At 42.9% G+C, this 18,199-nt stretch overlaps 2 protein-coding genes across 2 annotated transcripts; one reads left to right on the top strand and one right to left on the bottom strand.

Annotated features, from left to right (window-relative positions):
• Nucleotides 1-284: 284 nt before the first annotated feature.
• LOC138591605 (photoreceptor outer segment membrane glycoprotein 2-like) lies at nt 285-3,368 on the bottom strand. Its single transcript, XM_069662249.1, has 3 exons — nt 2,788-3,368; nt 1,397-1,643; nt 285-557 (listed from the first exon to the last, which is right to left on the bottom strand). Exons 1-3 carry the CDS (start codon nt 3,366-3,368, stop codon nt 285-287), a joined length of 1,101 nt encoding a protein of 366 aa, XP_069518350.1.
• Nucleotides 3,369-15,328: 11,960 nt separating this feature from the next.
• On the top strand, nt 15,329-17,769 carry LOC138591531 (transmembrane protein 179). Its single transcript, XM_069662158.1, has 4 exons — nt 15,329-15,651; nt 16,033-16,170; nt 16,257-16,335; nt 16,424-17,769. Exons 1-4 carry the CDS (start codon nt 15,350-15,352, stop codon nt 16,595-16,597), a joined length of 693 nt encoding a protein of 230 aa, XP_069518259.1. The 5' UTR covers nt 15,329-15,349; the 3' UTR covers nt 16,598-17,769.
• Nucleotides 17,770-18,199: the final 430 nt, after the last annotated feature.

Consider the following 18,199-nt stretch of genomic DNA (forward strand, 5'->3'; position numbering starts at 1 on the left):
ATGCTGTTAAGATATTTATGGAAAGATTGTCATTAATAAATGGTTGTAAAGAGTCCAAAAGGCATTATTTGCATCTCTGAAAAATGTAACTCAAGTAAATGCTTTGATATTTCACACAGTATACTATATAGTATATACTAGTATATTTTACTCTTTGCAGACACTTTTGTATAGGCTTGTATCTTTTCTAAAAGCTGACTCCTGCATAAAAAACAACATGATAAGCTCTTAAATACTCCTGATGAAGGCCTTCAGGGATGCTGTTCACTGACCTCTGAGAAAAATCAACTGTCCTCAGATGTTTGCTTCAGCGGCACATTGTCCGGCCCATAGTTTGCTTTAGAGGTGGAGGGAACATTAATGTTGGGGTCTCCGTTGTTGGCTGTGTCTATCTGGTTGCTCTTGCCGAGGCTCTTGATGATGTTCAGGTTGCTGCGGGCCGTTTCCATAAAGCTGCTTTCCAGCAGCCAACCGTCAGACTCGGAGTCGGGGTCGCCCTGTTTCATCACATTTTCCAGGGAGGTCTGCAGGAAACGAACTCCAGTCAACACTGACAGCTGGAACAAGAGACAGATAGATGCATTTTAATGACGACATCAAAGACAAGTTGACCACAAATGAACAGATCAAGCAAGTGGAATTTTTTTTTTTTTTCATATGATATGATTTAATTTTGTATTTTTTGGATCTGTTGCTCTGTGACAGATATGGATAAAAGGAGAGTTCACTTCAGGTGCAGCCTGGCTGACCCACAGATGACACGAGAGATTTGCCTAAGGATTAGTACTGCAAGTGTGTGAGGTAATTGTGCGGTAACAATGCAAAGGCTGGAGCGATACCAGTCAAGTTTTCAAGCAGTGTACAAATCTTTTTTCTTTTTAGGGAAAGGATTGTTTTAAGATTAAGAAAAAAATATAAGATTAATAACAATGGTGGCACAAATGCAAAAAGTCCAAATTGAAGTACCTTAACCAGATATTTTGTTTTATTTTAATAATGCTTCTTCCTTGTCAAACCCTGGCGCCTACATTACCCATGATGCATCTTTAACATTAGTTATTTTGAAGATCCAGGTGTTATGCAAGTAGACGCCTCAAATGGCTAGCCTTAAACAAAACACGAATAAATCGGCTACTGGGTCTGGAAAAGGTCACTGCTTTATAACTTTACTCCTGGATTTTGTTCGTTTTCAAGTTTGAAACGATATTGCCCCTATTTACGTCATATAGGCTACGTTTGAAACTTCCACATGCCTTTTCCACGTAGGAAGCAGGTTTATGCTAGTCCTCAAGACATTGAAAAAACTACCTTGTTAAGTAAGTGGAATTCTCCATTTACATTACCATTAAAACCTGTTATTGTAACTTTCTATTCTAACTTGTAACCATAACCTCACCTCAAACAGCCAGGTGATGAGGACAGTGAGGCCGATGGACTGCATGATGTGAGTGTAGTACTCCAGCAGCGCCTGGCGGCAGCCCTTCTTCCACAGGTTCAGCTCCTCCGTCTGGTGCTCGTAGTTGAAGTGAGCGGAGTTGTTGGTGATCTGCTGCTGGATGCAGGGCCGGGGTGAGTTGACGTTACAGCAGCTGAAGGGGACTCCGTCCATCAGGTACTTTCCCTCCACGTTACTCCTTAACCGGCTAGAAAGCAGGGAAATTAAGAAGCTCAGGGTCAGATTATTTTCGTGTAAAGCAATGTGTTAAAGATTCAAATGTAGAGTGGTATTATTTGGGACTATGTTTAACTGAAGTCATTACTTGGGAGCGGATGCGTACTTTTTTTTATCTAACTGAAAGATAGTTAGTCTGTTTATATGGAAGCCCAATTTCGCCCTTTAAAGAAAAAAAACAAGATGAAAACATTCTTTAGATAATAAAAATATCCCAACTGGTGAGTCAGAAATTAGATTTAAAGTCAATATTATATGATAAAGAGTCAAAACGTAAGTCTCAATAATCAGATAAAAATAAATAACTATGTGATAAAAATCCTTTAAGTCAAAGTTATGAGAAATACATTCATAAGTTTAACATAAAAAGTTAGAATTTTTAGGTAAAAGTCGGAAACTATGAGATAAAAAAATCGTAATTATTTGTTAAAGAGTCATAATTATAGAGGGTCAAAATTATGAGATTAAAGTCAAAAATACAAGACAAAAAGTCATAATCCAAAGATACAAAGTCTAAATTATCAAAAATCATAATAGATTGACCCAGTGTCCTATAATAAGGAGATAAAAATATGGAATATTTTTATTATCTATGCTTAGTTTCCATCTTTTTTCTTTTACTGGCAGAAATGGGCCTCCATAGTAATAAGAGAGCAGGGGAGGATTCTATAGGTTTTACTCATCCCAATGTACATTACTTAATATTCCAGTCTTCACATACAATATTGATTAAAGACACAAACAAAGGATCAAATAGTCACAATGGCATCAGTGTGGGCAGTGGGTCACTGAGGACAACACATGGATCTTCATTTACGTTACTTGTTATGCTCTATTTACACAAATTCCCTACGTCACTTTAATCGACATTAAATCAGAAAGTTAAAAAAAAGTTTAAAAACAGTGTTATAACCCAAGTTTAACCTGTTATTTAGTTAAGAAAGTCTAGCAAAGTCCAATTTCACTTTTATATTGAAGGATGAAATGAATTGTATCAACAACCACATTTAGACTTTAAGGTGAGCAGCTTGGAGCTTTCTATGTCAATCTTTTTACATCACCTTAAGTGTAATTATATACTCTTCACTAAACAGTGTCCACATTTTTGCACTTACTCCATCACCTCCTTGTGCGTCATATCCAGGTATCTGTTGCTGATCCACTGGATCTGAAACCAGTCTTTATATCCGTTATTCCCACAGCACTGGAACTCTATCTGCAGTTTGTCCACCGTGCGCTTCAGGAAGCATCGTCCCGGTGTGTCTGTGTCCTTATAGAACTTCATGGCCTCCGTCAGCCCCTGGTTTAATGACTCCTCCAGCTCCCATCGCATGGTGTAGCACATCAGAGCCCCCACCAGCACGCAGAAGGTGAAGAAGAAGGTGCAGATGATGTAGGGCAGCATGATCAGCTTCCAGCGCAGGAACTTGGTGGTGTCAACGCAGTCATAGCAGATCTTCCCTCCCAGGAAGTTTATGGCACAGGCGATGAGGCCCACAGAGATCAACGTGTTGGGTACGTATTGGACGCCCCCCTCTGCCATCATCTCTTGTCGCTTGTTGAGCTCCACCTTTAGGAAGAGTCCCAGGCTGAAGAGGAGGGCCCCAGTCAACACTGAGAACCAGTTCAGGATCCACAGCACCTGGGCTAGCTTGTCCCTCTTGGTCTTGGTGAACTTCACTCTCAAGACAGCCATCATATACGTTTTCTTTTGAGTCGTGTTGGGGGATTAGGACACAGGTAGAGCAGGGGAGAGGAACAGGTTATCCTCCAGGGGGTGTGGGGGACAAAGGGGTGGGGGATTTGTTGTATAGTTCTGTGAAGGGCCGCTCATAAGTAGCTTAGCCTGGTAGTCATGATCGATATGTTGTGGACGCTGCATTTTGGTTGCACTTTAGTGGAAAAACAACAAGGGAGACAAGATGTTATTTAGTTTTACAAAATAAAATATAATTTTAAACCCTGTGATCCAGGCATTTATGTCAAGACGATCCAATGAATAGGTTTGAATATAATAACTGCCAGAATAAAACAGAAGCCAAAAAGTTACTGTACCTACCATATTGTGCTCAGGATTCACCTTATAACATCACTCTCCTCTCGTTCTCAGGTCTTTTGCCGGCCGACATCCTCAGATTTATTCCAGAGAGAAACGAGTGGTCGTAGTGACACAGATACTATGAAGGCAGCCGCAGCAGCATCAGAGTGGGACGAGCAGCCAAGTCCTGACCCTCCTCCTAATCCCCTTTAATCATTAAAGAGCCCTCGGCCCTGCGGGGGATTTGGACCTACCTTCTGCCACACACGCAAATCTGACTGTCCAAGTACTGTGAGTGTAATGGCCACTGTGTGTGTGTGTGTTTTCAATTGGGTTAAAAGTTTGTGTAGAAACAAAGTAAAGACCTCCAACTTGACATTCTGAAAAGTGATATTTTATGGTTCATCTTTAGTATGTAGAGCTTCACCCTGAGTACACATTTTATTTAAGCCAGCTTGTTAAGACAAATAAAACTAAATTTATGAGCACAGAAAGAATTAAAAAATGAATAATTTTTAAAGTAATAACACTTCAACATATGCTGCCATTTGGTGCTTTTTACCCCACAAATGATCTATTACTTAAGAGTAACGACTGTATAAAAAGATGGATGACGCAGCCAGATCAGCGAGTGGGGCCGCCGTAGCCACTTCTGCTAATCAAAACGTATCAGGAAAAAAGGGCAAAGATCCCGCATGTCGGCGTAAATTTTAACAGCAGAACAGCTTCTTGTGTTGGTCTGAAGCAGACGTTCACAGATATGTAAACTTCAATGACTGTAGTGATTGTTTAAGTTATGTTTCCTCTCACCATTCCTCCTCTACTCTGCTAATTCGGAACAGATCGGCTGCAGGAACCGTATTTCTCAACAGAGCTGTCAATCATCCTTTTTAGAGCATCAAATAACTAATTGAAAATAAACTTGTCAGAAAAATTAACACTTACGTATGTAAATCAGTATGATAAGAACTAACTATAATGACAGAGAAAAATTTATTTGACATGTATTTTGATTTTATAGTTTGACTCATGTCCCATCTGTTAACATGGAGGAGGCGGGCTTTATGACCTATACTGCAGCCAGTCAGCAGGGGGGCGTTAGAGATGTTTTGGCTTCACTTTTAGGGAGCTGTCATGTCGTCCATCTTTTTACTCAGGCTGTGTTCGAAATACCGTACTATATACTACATACTACATGCTATATACCGCATACTGCATTTGGCAGTAGTATGTAGTATATCAAATTCATTTTGCAGTATGCTACGCCAGGTGGAAGGAATGCTGCTGCTCTCCGTCACTTCATTTGCCATTGTGACGTTCCAGCGCTTTGCATTGTGGGATACAGTAGGCGAGGTAGACTGGTCCGATGCATACTGGAGATTTTCTCCGAATCAGTACAACATCCGGGCATTTTTGGCATACTGCACATTTTGCTTTTGTTTGCATACTGCGTACTACATTTTGGCCGAATCAGTACGTACAGCTAGTATAGTATGGCATTTCGAACACAGCAACAGTCTATGGTTAAGAGTTAAAAGGTCAAAGGGTAAACTTAACGTAAATGCGCTCTGAGACAAACAAAAAAATATAATTTCTATTATTTCCCACAACTCATGTAATTGTTGCAGCTCTGTGTCCTAGGTGACTGCAAGGAGTGTTGTCATAGTAATAGGTGTTTTCTCTTTGCAGAAGGTAAAGTAAATCTTGTGGTGACATCACTGGTGGGGGTGTGGCCAAAATGCAAAATGCCTGAAAGATTCAAGCACAAAAAAAGGACATATAGATAGTTCATTATCAACTCCTGCCATCATGTCACCCCTGGTGAACTGACCGTTTCTGCTTCCACCTGAAGTTTTATCACACTCATTGATATACACTCAAAACCACACTGCAAATCAGCCAATGAAATGTTAACTGAGAGTGAGATTAGTGGATTAACATGTTCCAAAGTAGCTTGTGTAAGACGAGATCGTTACTGCAGCCACCGGGCCAGTCAGCAAATCCACAGGGCAGACACCGGGACACAGACCACACACGGCTGCAAGTTCAACGGAGCTGCTGGACAACAAAACCACGTCTCCAAGTAAGTGTTGAAATGATCTTTAATTTTCTCTTTAATGTTTTCCATGAAGAGCCCTCAAAACAATGACATTCACAGTTTGAACTGATGTACAATCCACTGTTCTAAATATGGAAACATGTCTAAGGGAGGGCACACGTTATTTGACCCTTTCTCTGAGATAACCTAAGCACCTTACATTTGAAGTATGCATTAAAAAGAATCTGTCTCTTTTGCTAAAATTAGCTCGAGGTAGCAGCTTCTGTCAGGAATGGTCCCTTGATTCCACCATATGAAATCAAGGGACCTTTCTCTGTGTGGATCTCTGGGCTGCGAGGGCACAATGCTGGATACAGAGGGCCAGTGGTCTGAAGCGTTAGCCAGCAACAACATCAGAGCCATCATCCGCTGGCTCCGGAAGCTCACAGAAGGTACATCAGGAAGAAGTATGTAGAGTTCTGTCCATTCCTTCTTTGGTTCATTAACTTTTGTCTTTACTATCACACCCAGGTGAAGCTGATGTGGAAGAAATCCTGCAGACGTTCAGCTGCTGGGTACAGAGGGCATCAGAGTTTGCCAAAAAGGAGTTATTAACCCTGTGTAAGGACATGTTAGCTTATAGTACAGTAGTATGGTTCCCGTGTATTCTTCTTCCTATCTCTCTTGTCTTCCCTCAGGTTTCAGCCGCTGTCATGGCCTGTGGATGTTTCTGGACCGCAGCTCTTTCACCAGAGTGCACATGCTGCTGCAGAGACTGAGGAACCTGCTCACGCTCGCTCAGTGGGCCAGGCGGCAGCTCGGTTCAGCCCACTTCTGGCATTGTACACACTATTGTAGCCCCTTACCTCTTCAATGTGGCTGGAATTTATTAGAGTAGCATTTATTTATGTGTTTTTTTAGGTGTTGGGGTCCCATGTGTGGTCTGCAGGGACACATTTGGCTCCTCAGATGTTAGACATGGCTGCTGGACTCGAGAGCACAGGACACTAAAGCAACACATCTGGCTGGGACGGCTGGTTCAGTGGTGGGGCATCATGGGGCTTCTACCCAAGTACCCTGGTACATTTTGACACATTACATTATATTGCCACGTTAAACTGTTATGACACCTCTTAAAGTTCTTCTGTTCTCTGCTGCTGCTGTCAGAGGCGCACGAGGTGAAGCGAATCACTCAGATGTGGAAGGAAATGGATCAGAGCCATCGGAAAGCTTGTGTCGAGACACCTGGGTAACTCGATGGAGGAATTCAGAGCCATTCTACTCGTTTCTCTCCCCCGCTGAACTTTCTCTCTCTCTTCTTATATTGTACTAGATGTGAGGAGGGAGAAAAGGAACAATTTCGGTCTCTGATTCAGGGGATGGTGACTCAGCTGGACAGACGACATGGCTGCATTTGGATTTCAGAGGACTGCGCAGACCAGTGCTATCCTCCTCCCAGTCTGCAGGCGCTGCTGAGGCTCGTGCTGGTGCCTCAAATTGACAACATGTCAGTCCAAGCGCTTGTATCCCTTTAATACTGCTCTTCCATCTGTCTCGCACTTTGCTTTTTTATTTCTCTGGTTTTTGTTGTTCTTAACTGATATGCGTCAAAGCTCATGTACTTTGTCCTGGACATGGCCAACTTCCTTCAGTGCAAAAACGACCTCCTCCAGTCTTTCTGCCATGCCTTCACTATTCCCTCCAGTTTTTCCCAACAGATCCGGGCCTTCTGGATGCTCGATCATGGACACATCAAGGTACATAACCGAGGCGCAGAATTGATTTCATGCAGTCGGCGAGTGAGTGATTCTGATTTTGGATTGAAGTCATTAAAACGAAAGCGAGTGCGGTTCCTGGGCCAGTTAACCATCTTGTTGATTACATTAGCGTCCTTGTTTCAGCGGCCATAATGGTCTGCAGGTGACACTAATGGGATGCTTGAGAAAAGCATATGATTAATGTGTGAGCGCTCCACAGTGCCGGTTATTAGTGATGAAATTACAACTGTCTTTTAGAGGAGGAGATGCCTTCATGGACGGCATTTTTATCAGTTAGTTCTTTATAAAAACAAGTAGGAGAGATGTAACTTTTTTTCTCTTGGTTGTTAGAAGACACACTGCAAAAGCCATATCTTGTAACATGATGTTACATCTTAACCCAGGCCTCCATGGAGCTGTTACTGAGCCCCAGGGCTGCTGTTCCTGTGCTCCCCTGGCAGCATCGGTGCATCATCCGCCGTCTGCTGACAAGGAAGCAGCCTCAGTTAGCGTTAAGCTATCTGCACTGGACTCGACCTGCGATACAGAGCGTGGAGGATGCTAAGCTCTGTGCAGGAGTGCTACTGCAAAACAGGTATATTCTGCTACACAAAAGGGCTACAAGTTCATATATACTTGCCTTACTATGTGTTGTTGACTATGTCTTCAGTTGTGTGTCTGACGCCTGGGCTCTGCTGAAGAGAGGCCACACAGAAAGCGACGACATGGTCCTGCACTTCCTCCAGGCTTGTAATGGATTGGGTCTGTGTGCACAGGCTTTAAAGTACATTCCTACAGGATACAATGTAGGTATTTCTTTTGTACAATGTAGCAATAAAAATTTCCTTAAAAAATATTTAACCTTGAAATTAAATATTTTTTTGTTTCTCAGGATGAAGGAGTCAAAGCAAAAGAGACTGCAGGGTCAGAGTCGCCACTGATGAGGAAAAGTAAACAAACTAAAATATGAAATGGTATCAGGACAAAATAAAATACATAATATTAAAAGGTTTAATTCATTTTCTGTGACCCTGCAGCGGAAAGGCCACCCTGCCCGTTGTCTGCTGATCTGTATCAGGCTCAGAGAGTCAATGCAGTGTCCTCAGAGGAGCTGCTCCAACTGGTCAGAAAGGCTGCGATGGAAGTGAGAAAGCCACATCCAAAGATAAGGTTCTGAGAATAGAAGAGAAAAGATGCAACATATTTAAATTCATGTCGTGCCCCAGCTGATAATTTCTCTATGTCCTATTTCAGTGAGGTGCTGTGGCCAGAGCACACGGAGAGAAAACCAGACAGTAGAGAGGTGTTTCTGTCAGCCCAGGCTCTACGTCAGCTCATGCCCAGCCCGTCCCCAATGGACATTTTGGAAGAGACAGAGCAAACAGCAGAAGAGGAAAAGCCTATCCATAATGTATGCATATTGACTCTCCTTATGCTGATTTTAAGTTGTTGGGATTCTGAAATATTTCCATTTACCTGTGTCTCTTCTTCCAGCACCAACCTGAGTCACCTGGTCACATGTCTGTCTCTCTGGATCTATACTCTGAGTCAGTCTCCTCCTTCACCTCAGCCTCCTCCCTGCCTCGTCTGAGATGGGACCCTCCTTACGTGTATAAAAGCACCGTGACCATGCAGAGGATCTCCTCTCTCCTCACTGATGGAGAGAACCAAAGCGGGGAGGAGGAAGATGAGGAAAGAGACAGTAGAAGTCCTTCATCCATGGAGGCATTGACCGATTGCCCTGAGGGGATGTTGACCCTAGATGGCGCCACAGACCCAGTTTTCCTCAGCTGCTTGAGCAAAGATGCTTCAGTAGATGAGGGGCTTTCTGCAGAAGGTAAACATTCTCACACCATTTGGATAAAGTCAAAAGACAAACTTATACATCTTTTTTTTTACTCTTTTCAGGAGAAGATGTGAACACTGGAGTTTTCTCAAATCAGGCCTCTCTCAGTTTTGATGAAGTTTCTATGAGCGAAACCCTCCTTGTAAATGAGAGGTCAGAGGTCATCTCATCTCACAGTAGTATTAAAATGCTTAAAAAAAAGGAAAAGAAGAAAAGTAAATGATATTTGTTTCCTTTGATTCCCCGTGTTCTCTACAGCAAAGAGGATAGCCGATCGGTGTCCCGTGTGGAGAGTCACAGTGTCCTCTCACCTGGTGACCAAGGTGCGTAGGTACAGCTAGCACTAGTGACAAAATGATCAGAATGACGTTAACATCACATTGAACCCACATGAACTTTCATGTGCAGAAAAAATGGCCTGCGGCGTAGGAGTGTCTGAAGAAATCGTTCATGGTCCCCCAGGTGACTCTGCAGTGACGCTAAAGGATGAGGACCAATCAGATCGGATCCCTTGTAAGATTGTATGTTTCAGAGAAGCAGCAACGTCTGACTGTTTCCTGGAAGAGGAACCTCATGGGGTAAGCAGCATCTATCAATAGATCAGACCAGTTCAGTTGGTGGCCCCTGGGCTAAATCTGGCCCTGTTGGGACCTCAGTGCGACCCTTAAATTATTTATAAAAAACAAAACCTATATTGTCTTTTTTTTAAATGAGAGAATGTCAGATAATTCACCAGCACAGTGTAGGAGTACTAGACATTATAGTGTCAGTAGTCTATTTAGTTAGTTGTGTCTGTTGTTAAGCACAGAAATGCTTAATTAGTTAAAAAGTTTGAACCCAGGTTGTTGAAGCAGAGGAGATTTAGGAGAGTTAAAGGGTATTGTGCTGATTTCAAGCTTCATATTTCCCTCTGTGATACCTGTGGATTAGCTTAGCATCATTTACAGTTAAAAAAACTCCCTCATACAGCATCTGCCTGAAACGACTCAGTCAGCTCTGTGACTTTAAGAAACACCGCCCCATTGTAACACATTGCAACATTAAATATATATATGTCTTAAAATGTGAAACAGCACAATGCCCCCTCTTTAAACTGAGTAAAAAGATGTTAAATTCAAACTTTTTAAAACAACAACTTTTCTTTGCTTAAAAAGGTGCCTTATGTAAACATATACATTCCAAGCTTTACAGGTCACACATAGGAAATGTAGATGTAACGTTTCTCTCTATATGTGCCCAGAAAACATTTGATCACCAGCTAGATGAAGCAGCGGGACGCTTAAGTCAGGGCTCCCCCTGTGCTGTGTCTGAAACCACTCAGGACCTGCTGCCTGACACTCACCAGAGCCTTCTGCCTGAGGATCCTGTCAACAGGGGCTCAAGGGCCTCAGCAGGGATGAGACAGCAGGAAAGCTCTCTTCACATGTTCCCTAGCTCTCTGACCCTCAGCCCAATCTGTGACATCAAGACCAACTCTGCTCCCTCTAAAGCCACCGATGAGAGCTCCCCTAAAGCCCAATTAAAGACGCATGAACCGTGTGTCCAGAGCTTGTGCAAACAGGACCTGGAAACAGCAGGAGCTTCCACTGGTCCTCTACCAGGAGCAGCCATAGCATCAGGTGAATTATTCAAGATGTTTAGCTCTTAAATCATTGCAAATGTTAATTAGCAACATGCTAGTTAAAAATCTAATTTGTGTGTGTGTTCTGGCCGGACATAATCATATGTCAAAGGTACTGCTGTTCACTGCAGGGTGCAGCACACAGGTACATGTACATAAAGGTGGGGGGTCTCGGCTGCGAGGAGGGGGAGACTGGTGAGGAAGTGTCAGAGATTGGTTCCCTTAACCTTGCAGCAGTCAGTCACCCATAAAACAACCCCTCCCTTTCTCCATCTGCTGGGTTGTGCTGATCACCGCAGGGCCTCGGGGATATACGGCCTATTGCCCCCCGCTGATGCCCCAACCTTGTCATTGGGACGAGGGTTAAAGATGCTACAGCAGAGAAATGATGCATTCAATTAAAGGGAAGAGTGTCGGATTATTCCCAGACATGCATTTTGGGTGATGTTTCCAGCAATGAATCTGTCATGGAGTATCAACAGAAAGCACATTTTTAACCGTTTTGTTTCTGTTCATTCCCCAGAAAACAAGACTTCTCCTCTTGTACTGAGCCAACCATTCTCCTACGGTCTGCTCAACTTTATGGAATTCACTGCAAAGCAAATTGGAGACGACAAAAACGACAAACAGGTACTTAAATCCACAGATGCGAACTGTACATTAAAGCTGTGGCGTTCATCATAAGGAGATGAAAGCCAGTGTGGTCAGCAGGGGTCACTGTTGTTCCAGCTACGTTGAGTTTTGACAGCGTCTCTGATTTGGATGATCTCATTTCTGCTCCCGGAGGATTTGGCTTCATCACAACCCAGCAGGTGCCCTCTTTACTCCCCCTTCACCCCCCCCCCCTTTCTGTCCTCCAGCATAAACACTGTTGCTTTTAAGATCTCCTGGCTACAATGATGTCACTCTCCAAATATGAAGGCAGTGTTTCAGAGGATATGAATCACCAGTCAACATACAGATTAAACTGTATTCATTTTTTCCTCAACATCTGACACTGATGTGTTTGTCTCTTTATTGCGTAATGCTACATCGACCGGAGCATGACACTGCTAAGCGCTGCAGTCATGTTGCACGGATATGACCTGGTAATTGTTTTACTGAGGTTTCATTGGATAATTGTTTCATTGGGATGCAGTCACCTAATTACTTTGTTCAGAATTGGGGACCATATGGAGCTTGGCAGGTGAAACATAATTAGGCCATGCTAATGTATGATGATTATACCTCGACCCTGGCTCGCCTATACTGTATAAACAATGTCCATCACAGGTAATCTACTCTGGTTGTACAGTGCATGCTTGTAGTGAATGTTTTACACTCATTAGCTATTATCTGATTGTTTATCCAGGCCAGAAACTATAATGACTAATGTGTGAAAATGAGTTTAAGACCAACCCTTAATGCCTTTTCAGGCTGTTATCTTTTTAATTTCAGAGTGGCTAAAGATAAGATATTAAACATAGTTATTAGTGTAAACTATAATTTTTGATCCCATCCCTCATGGCCTCACGCACGACTGTTTGTGATGATGATGATTATTATTAATTGCCGTGCTGAAAACAAACTCATTAATCAAATCGTAAGACATCACATAATGGGATGATAATCAACTTTACCGTCTTTATGAAAATGCCAATATTTGCACAGAGAGAGGCGGGTGGTAGCCGTGTTCGGTGATGTTTGCCGGGTTGAAACATTCAAGATTCAAGCCAGAGACGAATGGCCTCTATTAGAGGCATTTAATCAGGGCTCCCCGTCTCCTGCGCCCCCCTGGGGAAAGATTAATGGGTACAGGATATTTCATCAGGCCCCTCCGCATCACTGGCCAGGATATGAGGCTGTAATTGTGTCTGTTTGTGCTGTTGTTTTGTGTTCCAGGCGGACAAAGAGGAGCCCGCAGGTTGGAGTAGTGCTTCGGAGAGGGGTTCGCAGGGCGCTATAAGAAGCGGGAGGACACGAGCGAGGAAGGGAAAACGAGTCAAAAGAGTGTGAAGAAATCATTCCAGATCTGGATCTCTGATTGACTTGTATCAAAAAGAACTCACTGAGCACACAAGACTTTTCCCCCCTTGATATGATCTCTTCTTCATCATTCAGCTGGTCAGATTGTTGTGACGGCTGCTGCTGCTGCCTCACCCCGTCCTGTTGTCCTGCCACACCCTTTTTCTTCAGAAACCCTCACTCAATAATGAATTTCTCAGGAATTATTGATAAAACATCAATTATTCAACATATTGCTAATTAAAACTCCAGTAAGAATGTCTTACATATTGTTGTTTTAGATTATCTGGTAAACATTACAAGGATGCATGTTGGAGCCTTTGAAGCATGAATGCACTACATTGAAAACCCAGCAGTGGTGTCCTTGAAAATGATTCTTCCTCTTGAAAAAAAAAAGGATGTTTGCTTTGCTGCCATTGCATCTCATGAAAAATGGATGACCTCCCAGTGCTTCCTGCTGCCCATCGCTCCCCGTATTTGCACAGAGCCCTGGGATTGCATTTGGGTTAGCATCCTCCTCCCTCCTTGTCTTGTTCAGGGGGTGAATAACTTAACACATATTTCTGCCTGACACACTTCTGCTCTGGGTCTCCCCTGGGTTCCCAGTTCACGAGCCCACACATGCTGTATTATTTAAAAGTGTGGCTTTCGGTTCTGTGTGTATGGATGTGCAGGTTATCTCCTGTTTGTGTAAGAGGAGGGGATACTTTATGGAGCTGTAAGGCCTTTCCCTATGACCTCACAGGTGTGGCAGCACCCTCTGATACCAGCTGAGATCTAGCCAGAGACTCGTTTTTTTCTGCTCTGTGCTTTGATTTTTCTATTAGAGAATGCAAAAAAAAAGCAGGTTCACAAGCAGCACTATACTCCTGCAACAGAAAGGTCGGAGCTGCAATAGGATTTAGTACAGGAAACTGTAATCTGCACGATTTATCACACGCCAAAGAATATATCCGGCAGACACAAAAATGCCCAAGAAGCATGAAACATAAGTAACAAGACCTAATGATGCTGAAAGGAAAAGCATCTCAGAACGGTGGAATAAATATACTTTCAGGCCGAGACGGCGCACACACACACACACACATGATAACTCAAGCTAATCTGGGAGCTGATAACATCATAGAACTGCGAGTGCTCTGGTGCAGCAAAATGACACATAAATCATGTGCGAGGCAGAGGATGCAAACTGCTGCAGTTTGTATGATGGATACAAATAGCCGTCTAATGTCTGGAAAGCGCTCGTATAAATACTTGTCTTCGTGTTGGGTGAGGTTTTTCCCAGGAAACATCTGTAAGATTTATATTTTCTGAAGCCAAATTATTCAACGCCAGCCTTTAAAAGAGCTCTTTAATTTGTAGTTTCAATTTTCTCGTCTCAAAACAAATGTTTAACAGCAAAATCAAAACCTATTTTTCGACCCAATATTTTGCAGCATCCTGTATCTTCTATCTGTAAATCAAGGCAGCGATCATGCTGTGAACATTAAAAGCAGAGGGAGTCTGGCTGTGTGGGTGCCTCGCCCACTGGAGGGCACTGTGAGCGGCTCCGAGTCTGGGTGAGCCGAGGAAGGCTGAAAGACACCTTGGCCGGCTCACCAGATGGGCTCAGTGGAGCATGTCAGATGGCTTTGACAGCTACCTGCCCTTCCTTAAGGACTGTCACCAAGTATAAACAAACCATTACTCTCATTTGTGACTGCAAGGCCTCATGCGTGTACAAAATGTGGATGTGTGTACAAGGGCATGATCGTACTAAATGAACAAATCTAAAGAGCTGCATCTACAGTATTTAGCCTGCTACAAAGAATGCCTCGTTCTTTTTGTTTGTTTTAAGGTATTAAATGAAACTCTTATGCCTCTGTCAGTGCAAACACATGCAACACAGTCAACATTTTTTCAGATATTTTATATTCAAGTGGAGTTTAAAAACATATTTTGGGGGGAAATTGTTAAAAAATAAAACAAAAAACATCTATAAATCTAAAATTTGATGGAAAAGTGCAGCCATTAAAAACTTTGCCTGTTTTTCCAACTGTAAACACCATAAAGATTCAATTAAGAGCTTAAACAACATATGTTACTGTCAGTGTGGCATAAGATGAACTAGCAATTGGGAAAACAGTATATTAGGGGGTTAAATGTCATAATTATTTGTTAAATACTTGAACTGTTGCAAATTGCTACCCCAGTGAAGAGCAGCACCTCCACACTCTGGATGTAGATAAGATGGAGAGCCCCTGAAGGCCTCATCCTGCTCATTAATTTGCAGCAGAGCGCGTCGTCGGATGCTGCGCCTCCGCTCGCCGCTGCCTCCACTGCGCAGGCGCAGTTTCTCCAGGACGCAGCGAGCAGAAGAGGGAGACAGGAAAAATGGCCCTCGATAATTTAATTTTCGCCCAATGTATCCTGTACTTTTTAGCCTTTGTGTTCGGTTTCATTGCCGTGGTGCCTCTGTCTGAAAACACGGAGGATTTCGGGGGGAAATGTCTGCTGTTCACGCGGGGCATGTGGCAAAATGAGAACATCACTGTGTCGAAGCAACGCTTCGTCGTGGAGGAGTGGGGACCGGAGTCCTCCTGCAGCTTCATCACTTTTGTCGGGATAGCGTCCCTCATCCTGTCCGCAGTGCAGGCGTGGAGGCTGCTGTTCTTTCTGTGCAAAGGACACGACGAGTGAGTGACCCTTTACGTACCAGCATTAAAAGCTCAGTGTAGCAGGCTGTACCACCCCGGCTCTATATAAATGTGTTTATTCTGTGCATCCCCAACGCCCTGTAATGCGCTCTGTTCAGGCAGAAACGTATAGACTGCATGTTATATATTCTGTAATATGATTATAACAGTCATAGAATGAGTCTACTAAAACGACTAGTCACTGTCCTCCATTATTAAGATGGAGGAAATAGACTTCAGCTAATACTGGAGCTCACACACACACACACACACACACACACACACACACTAATTCCAACCTGTGACATTTTTAGCCTACAGTGGAATTTCTTCAAATATGCAGCTTGTATCCTCTTCAGTTTTTCTTCTACCTGCCTGCAGCTCCATCTTCAACGCCTTCCTCAACCTGCTGATCAGCTCCCTGGTGGTGTTCATAGTCTTCCTGTCCAGCACCATCATCAGTGTGGGGTTCAACATGTGGTGCGACTCCATCACAGAGGGTGGGAGCATGCCCATGAGGTAAGAGATGACACAGAAACACACCTTTGTTCATTAAAAAGTGAAGTTGCCCCCCTAAGTAGAGGCTTATGTGTGTCTTATTGTAGCTGTGAGGACCTGCAGGACACGGATCTAGAACTGGGATTGAACAACTCCGCTTTCTACGACCAGTTTGCTATAGCTCAGGTGAGACCACTTTTTTGTTACGAGCATCCATATAGTTTTGCAAAATCCTGAATCTCAGTCCTCATCATATGGCCCTTCCTTCCTGCAGTTCGGCCTGTGGGCAGCCTGGCTCACCTGGCTCGGGATCGCCGTCATGGCCTTCCTGAAGGTCTACCACAACTACAGACAAGAGGACCTGCTGGACAGCCTGATCCACGAGAAGGACCTGCTGCTCGGCCGCTCCTCGCGCCGCAACTCTGACCTCAAGACCGGCCTGATCTAGAAAACAAAGGACGCACAAACACACACATTCACTCACTCTCACTCAACTGTCCAGTCCTCTGCCTGCCGTGAGAAACACCAGTGTGTAGACAATCAGAATTGGCTTTTGCTCCCATTGATCATGGATTGAATCAAACAGAGGGTTTAGCTTTGTTCTCTAAAGGTAATTGATTTACTCTCAAAAAAATCTCCCAATCGTGGTTAATCCTGGAAGAATCCTGCTTTATTGAGTTTATTCAGGCATAGTTCAGCTCTGAGAGTATTAAACCTTTTAATAGAAGTTTTTCTCAACTCATGAATTTCTATCTAACAACACAGTATTAGTGGCTCGGACAGATTGGCCGATGGATCATGTTGTCTTTGTGAAACTTCTGCATGGACCTAATGCATGGCAAATTAATAGGGTGGTGGTTTTTAGATGTAAAGGGTTGCCCTTTTGTTTTATACACCAAAAGTAGGCTTCTCTCTGGTAGGATGCACACCGCGTCAAATGATAATTCCTTGCATGATGCAGCAAAGCAAAAAGACGTGTGCTTTTGCAGTGTATTCACTTTTATCAGCAGTTACAGAAAAATGTTTTGTATAGAGACAAATTGTAGTTCAGAGCATTTATGTATGAGACAGCCAGTCCAAAAAGGCTTTTAGCAATCTGTGTGAGCTAGAGAACAAATCCTATCCGTGCCATATAGCTACTCAGGCTTCTCCTGCACACTTTATAGGCTACAAACCAATATACTGTATTACTGTGAATAGACGCACAAATACCTGCATGCATCTCTCTCCCGGTTACACGCACAGCACGCACTCACTTACTGCCAGAGATAACAGGAAGAAAGCAAGTCACGTGTTTGACTTTGATAGGCAATGACAGTTTTATTCAAAACAACTGAAATCATAAAACGGTAGGAACTAAGAAAACCCTCCATAAAGGCACTTCTTTCAAAGTGACCATAAATGTTTGGACAGCCGTGAGATGCAGCTTCTAAGCTAAATGTGCATATACACTGGGTATTGTTTTATTGCTAATGACGATTCAGTTTGACAGTACAGAGTCGACAGTGTTTCTTTCTTCTATTCAGGCGCTGTTCGCCTCATATTGCTTTGACATTCAGATGTGAAAACCTTTTGATTTCCCTGAAACCTGTTATATAAAGAACAATGTTTTACTGGAAACTATGTGATGTGTGTTATTGCTCAGAATGAGAGGTCTGTGCCCTTTGATTCCTATAATCTATTTGTGTGGTGATTTGGCTGTTTGAATTTTATCTGCTTCTTATGATAAACAGATACATAAAATCATATTTTAGTTTGGCCTCATATTAGTAGCAACGAAGGAGTAAATCCTTTTTTCTTTTGTGTTGCAAAAATGCCATCCGTCCTTTTCCCCAAGATTAATGAGCATATGACATCACAATAAAAACCTGACTACTATTTTTTTGAATAGAAATTGAACCAGTAACAAAAAGTTAAAAAATTTAAATGAATTCAAAGTTGGTTATTTGTGTAGATGCAGATATATAAGAATAAATAACATTTAGGACAAAGGGTATTTTCTGTGGGATTCAAGCTGTTAAAAAGAGGAACACTGTCAAAAGCATTAGCA

The sequence above is a fragment of the Semicossyphus pulcher genome, unplaced genomic scaffold (genome assembly GCF_022749685.1).
Source record: "Semicossyphus pulcher isolate SPU_LCO1_2020_fin unplaced genomic scaffold, fSemPul1.0.p SCAF_14, whole genome shotgun sequence".
NCBI classification, from domain to species: domain Eukaryota; kingdom Metazoa; phylum Chordata; class Actinopteri; order Labriformes; family Labridae; genus Semicossyphus; species Semicossyphus pulcher.

Coding starts and splice junctions, on each gene's coding strand:
- LOC138591605 (XM_069662249.1), bottom strand. CDS start 3,368: ATGGCTGTCTTGAGAGTGAAGTTCACCAAGACCAAGAGGGACAAGCTA. Junction 1,644..2,787: donor ACGCACAAGGAGGTGATGGA/GTAAGTGCAAAA, acceptor CCTGCTTTCTAG/CCGGTTAAGGAGTAACGTGG. Junction 558..1,396: donor TCATCACCTGGCTGTTTGAG/GTGAGGTTATGG, acceptor CTCTTGTTCCAG/CTGTCAGTGTTGACTGGAGT.
- LOC138591531 (XM_069662158.1), top strand. CDS start 15,350: ATGGCCCTCGATAATTTAATTTTCGCCCAATGTATCCTGTACTTTTTA. Junction 15,652..16,032: donor CTGTGCAAAGGACACGACGA/GTGAGTGACCCT, acceptor ACCTGCCTGCAG/CTCCATCTTCAACGCCTTCC. Junction 16,336..16,423: donor ACCAGTTTGCTATAGCTCAG/GTGAGACCACTT, acceptor TCCTTCCTGCAG/TTCGGCCTGTGGGCAGCCTG.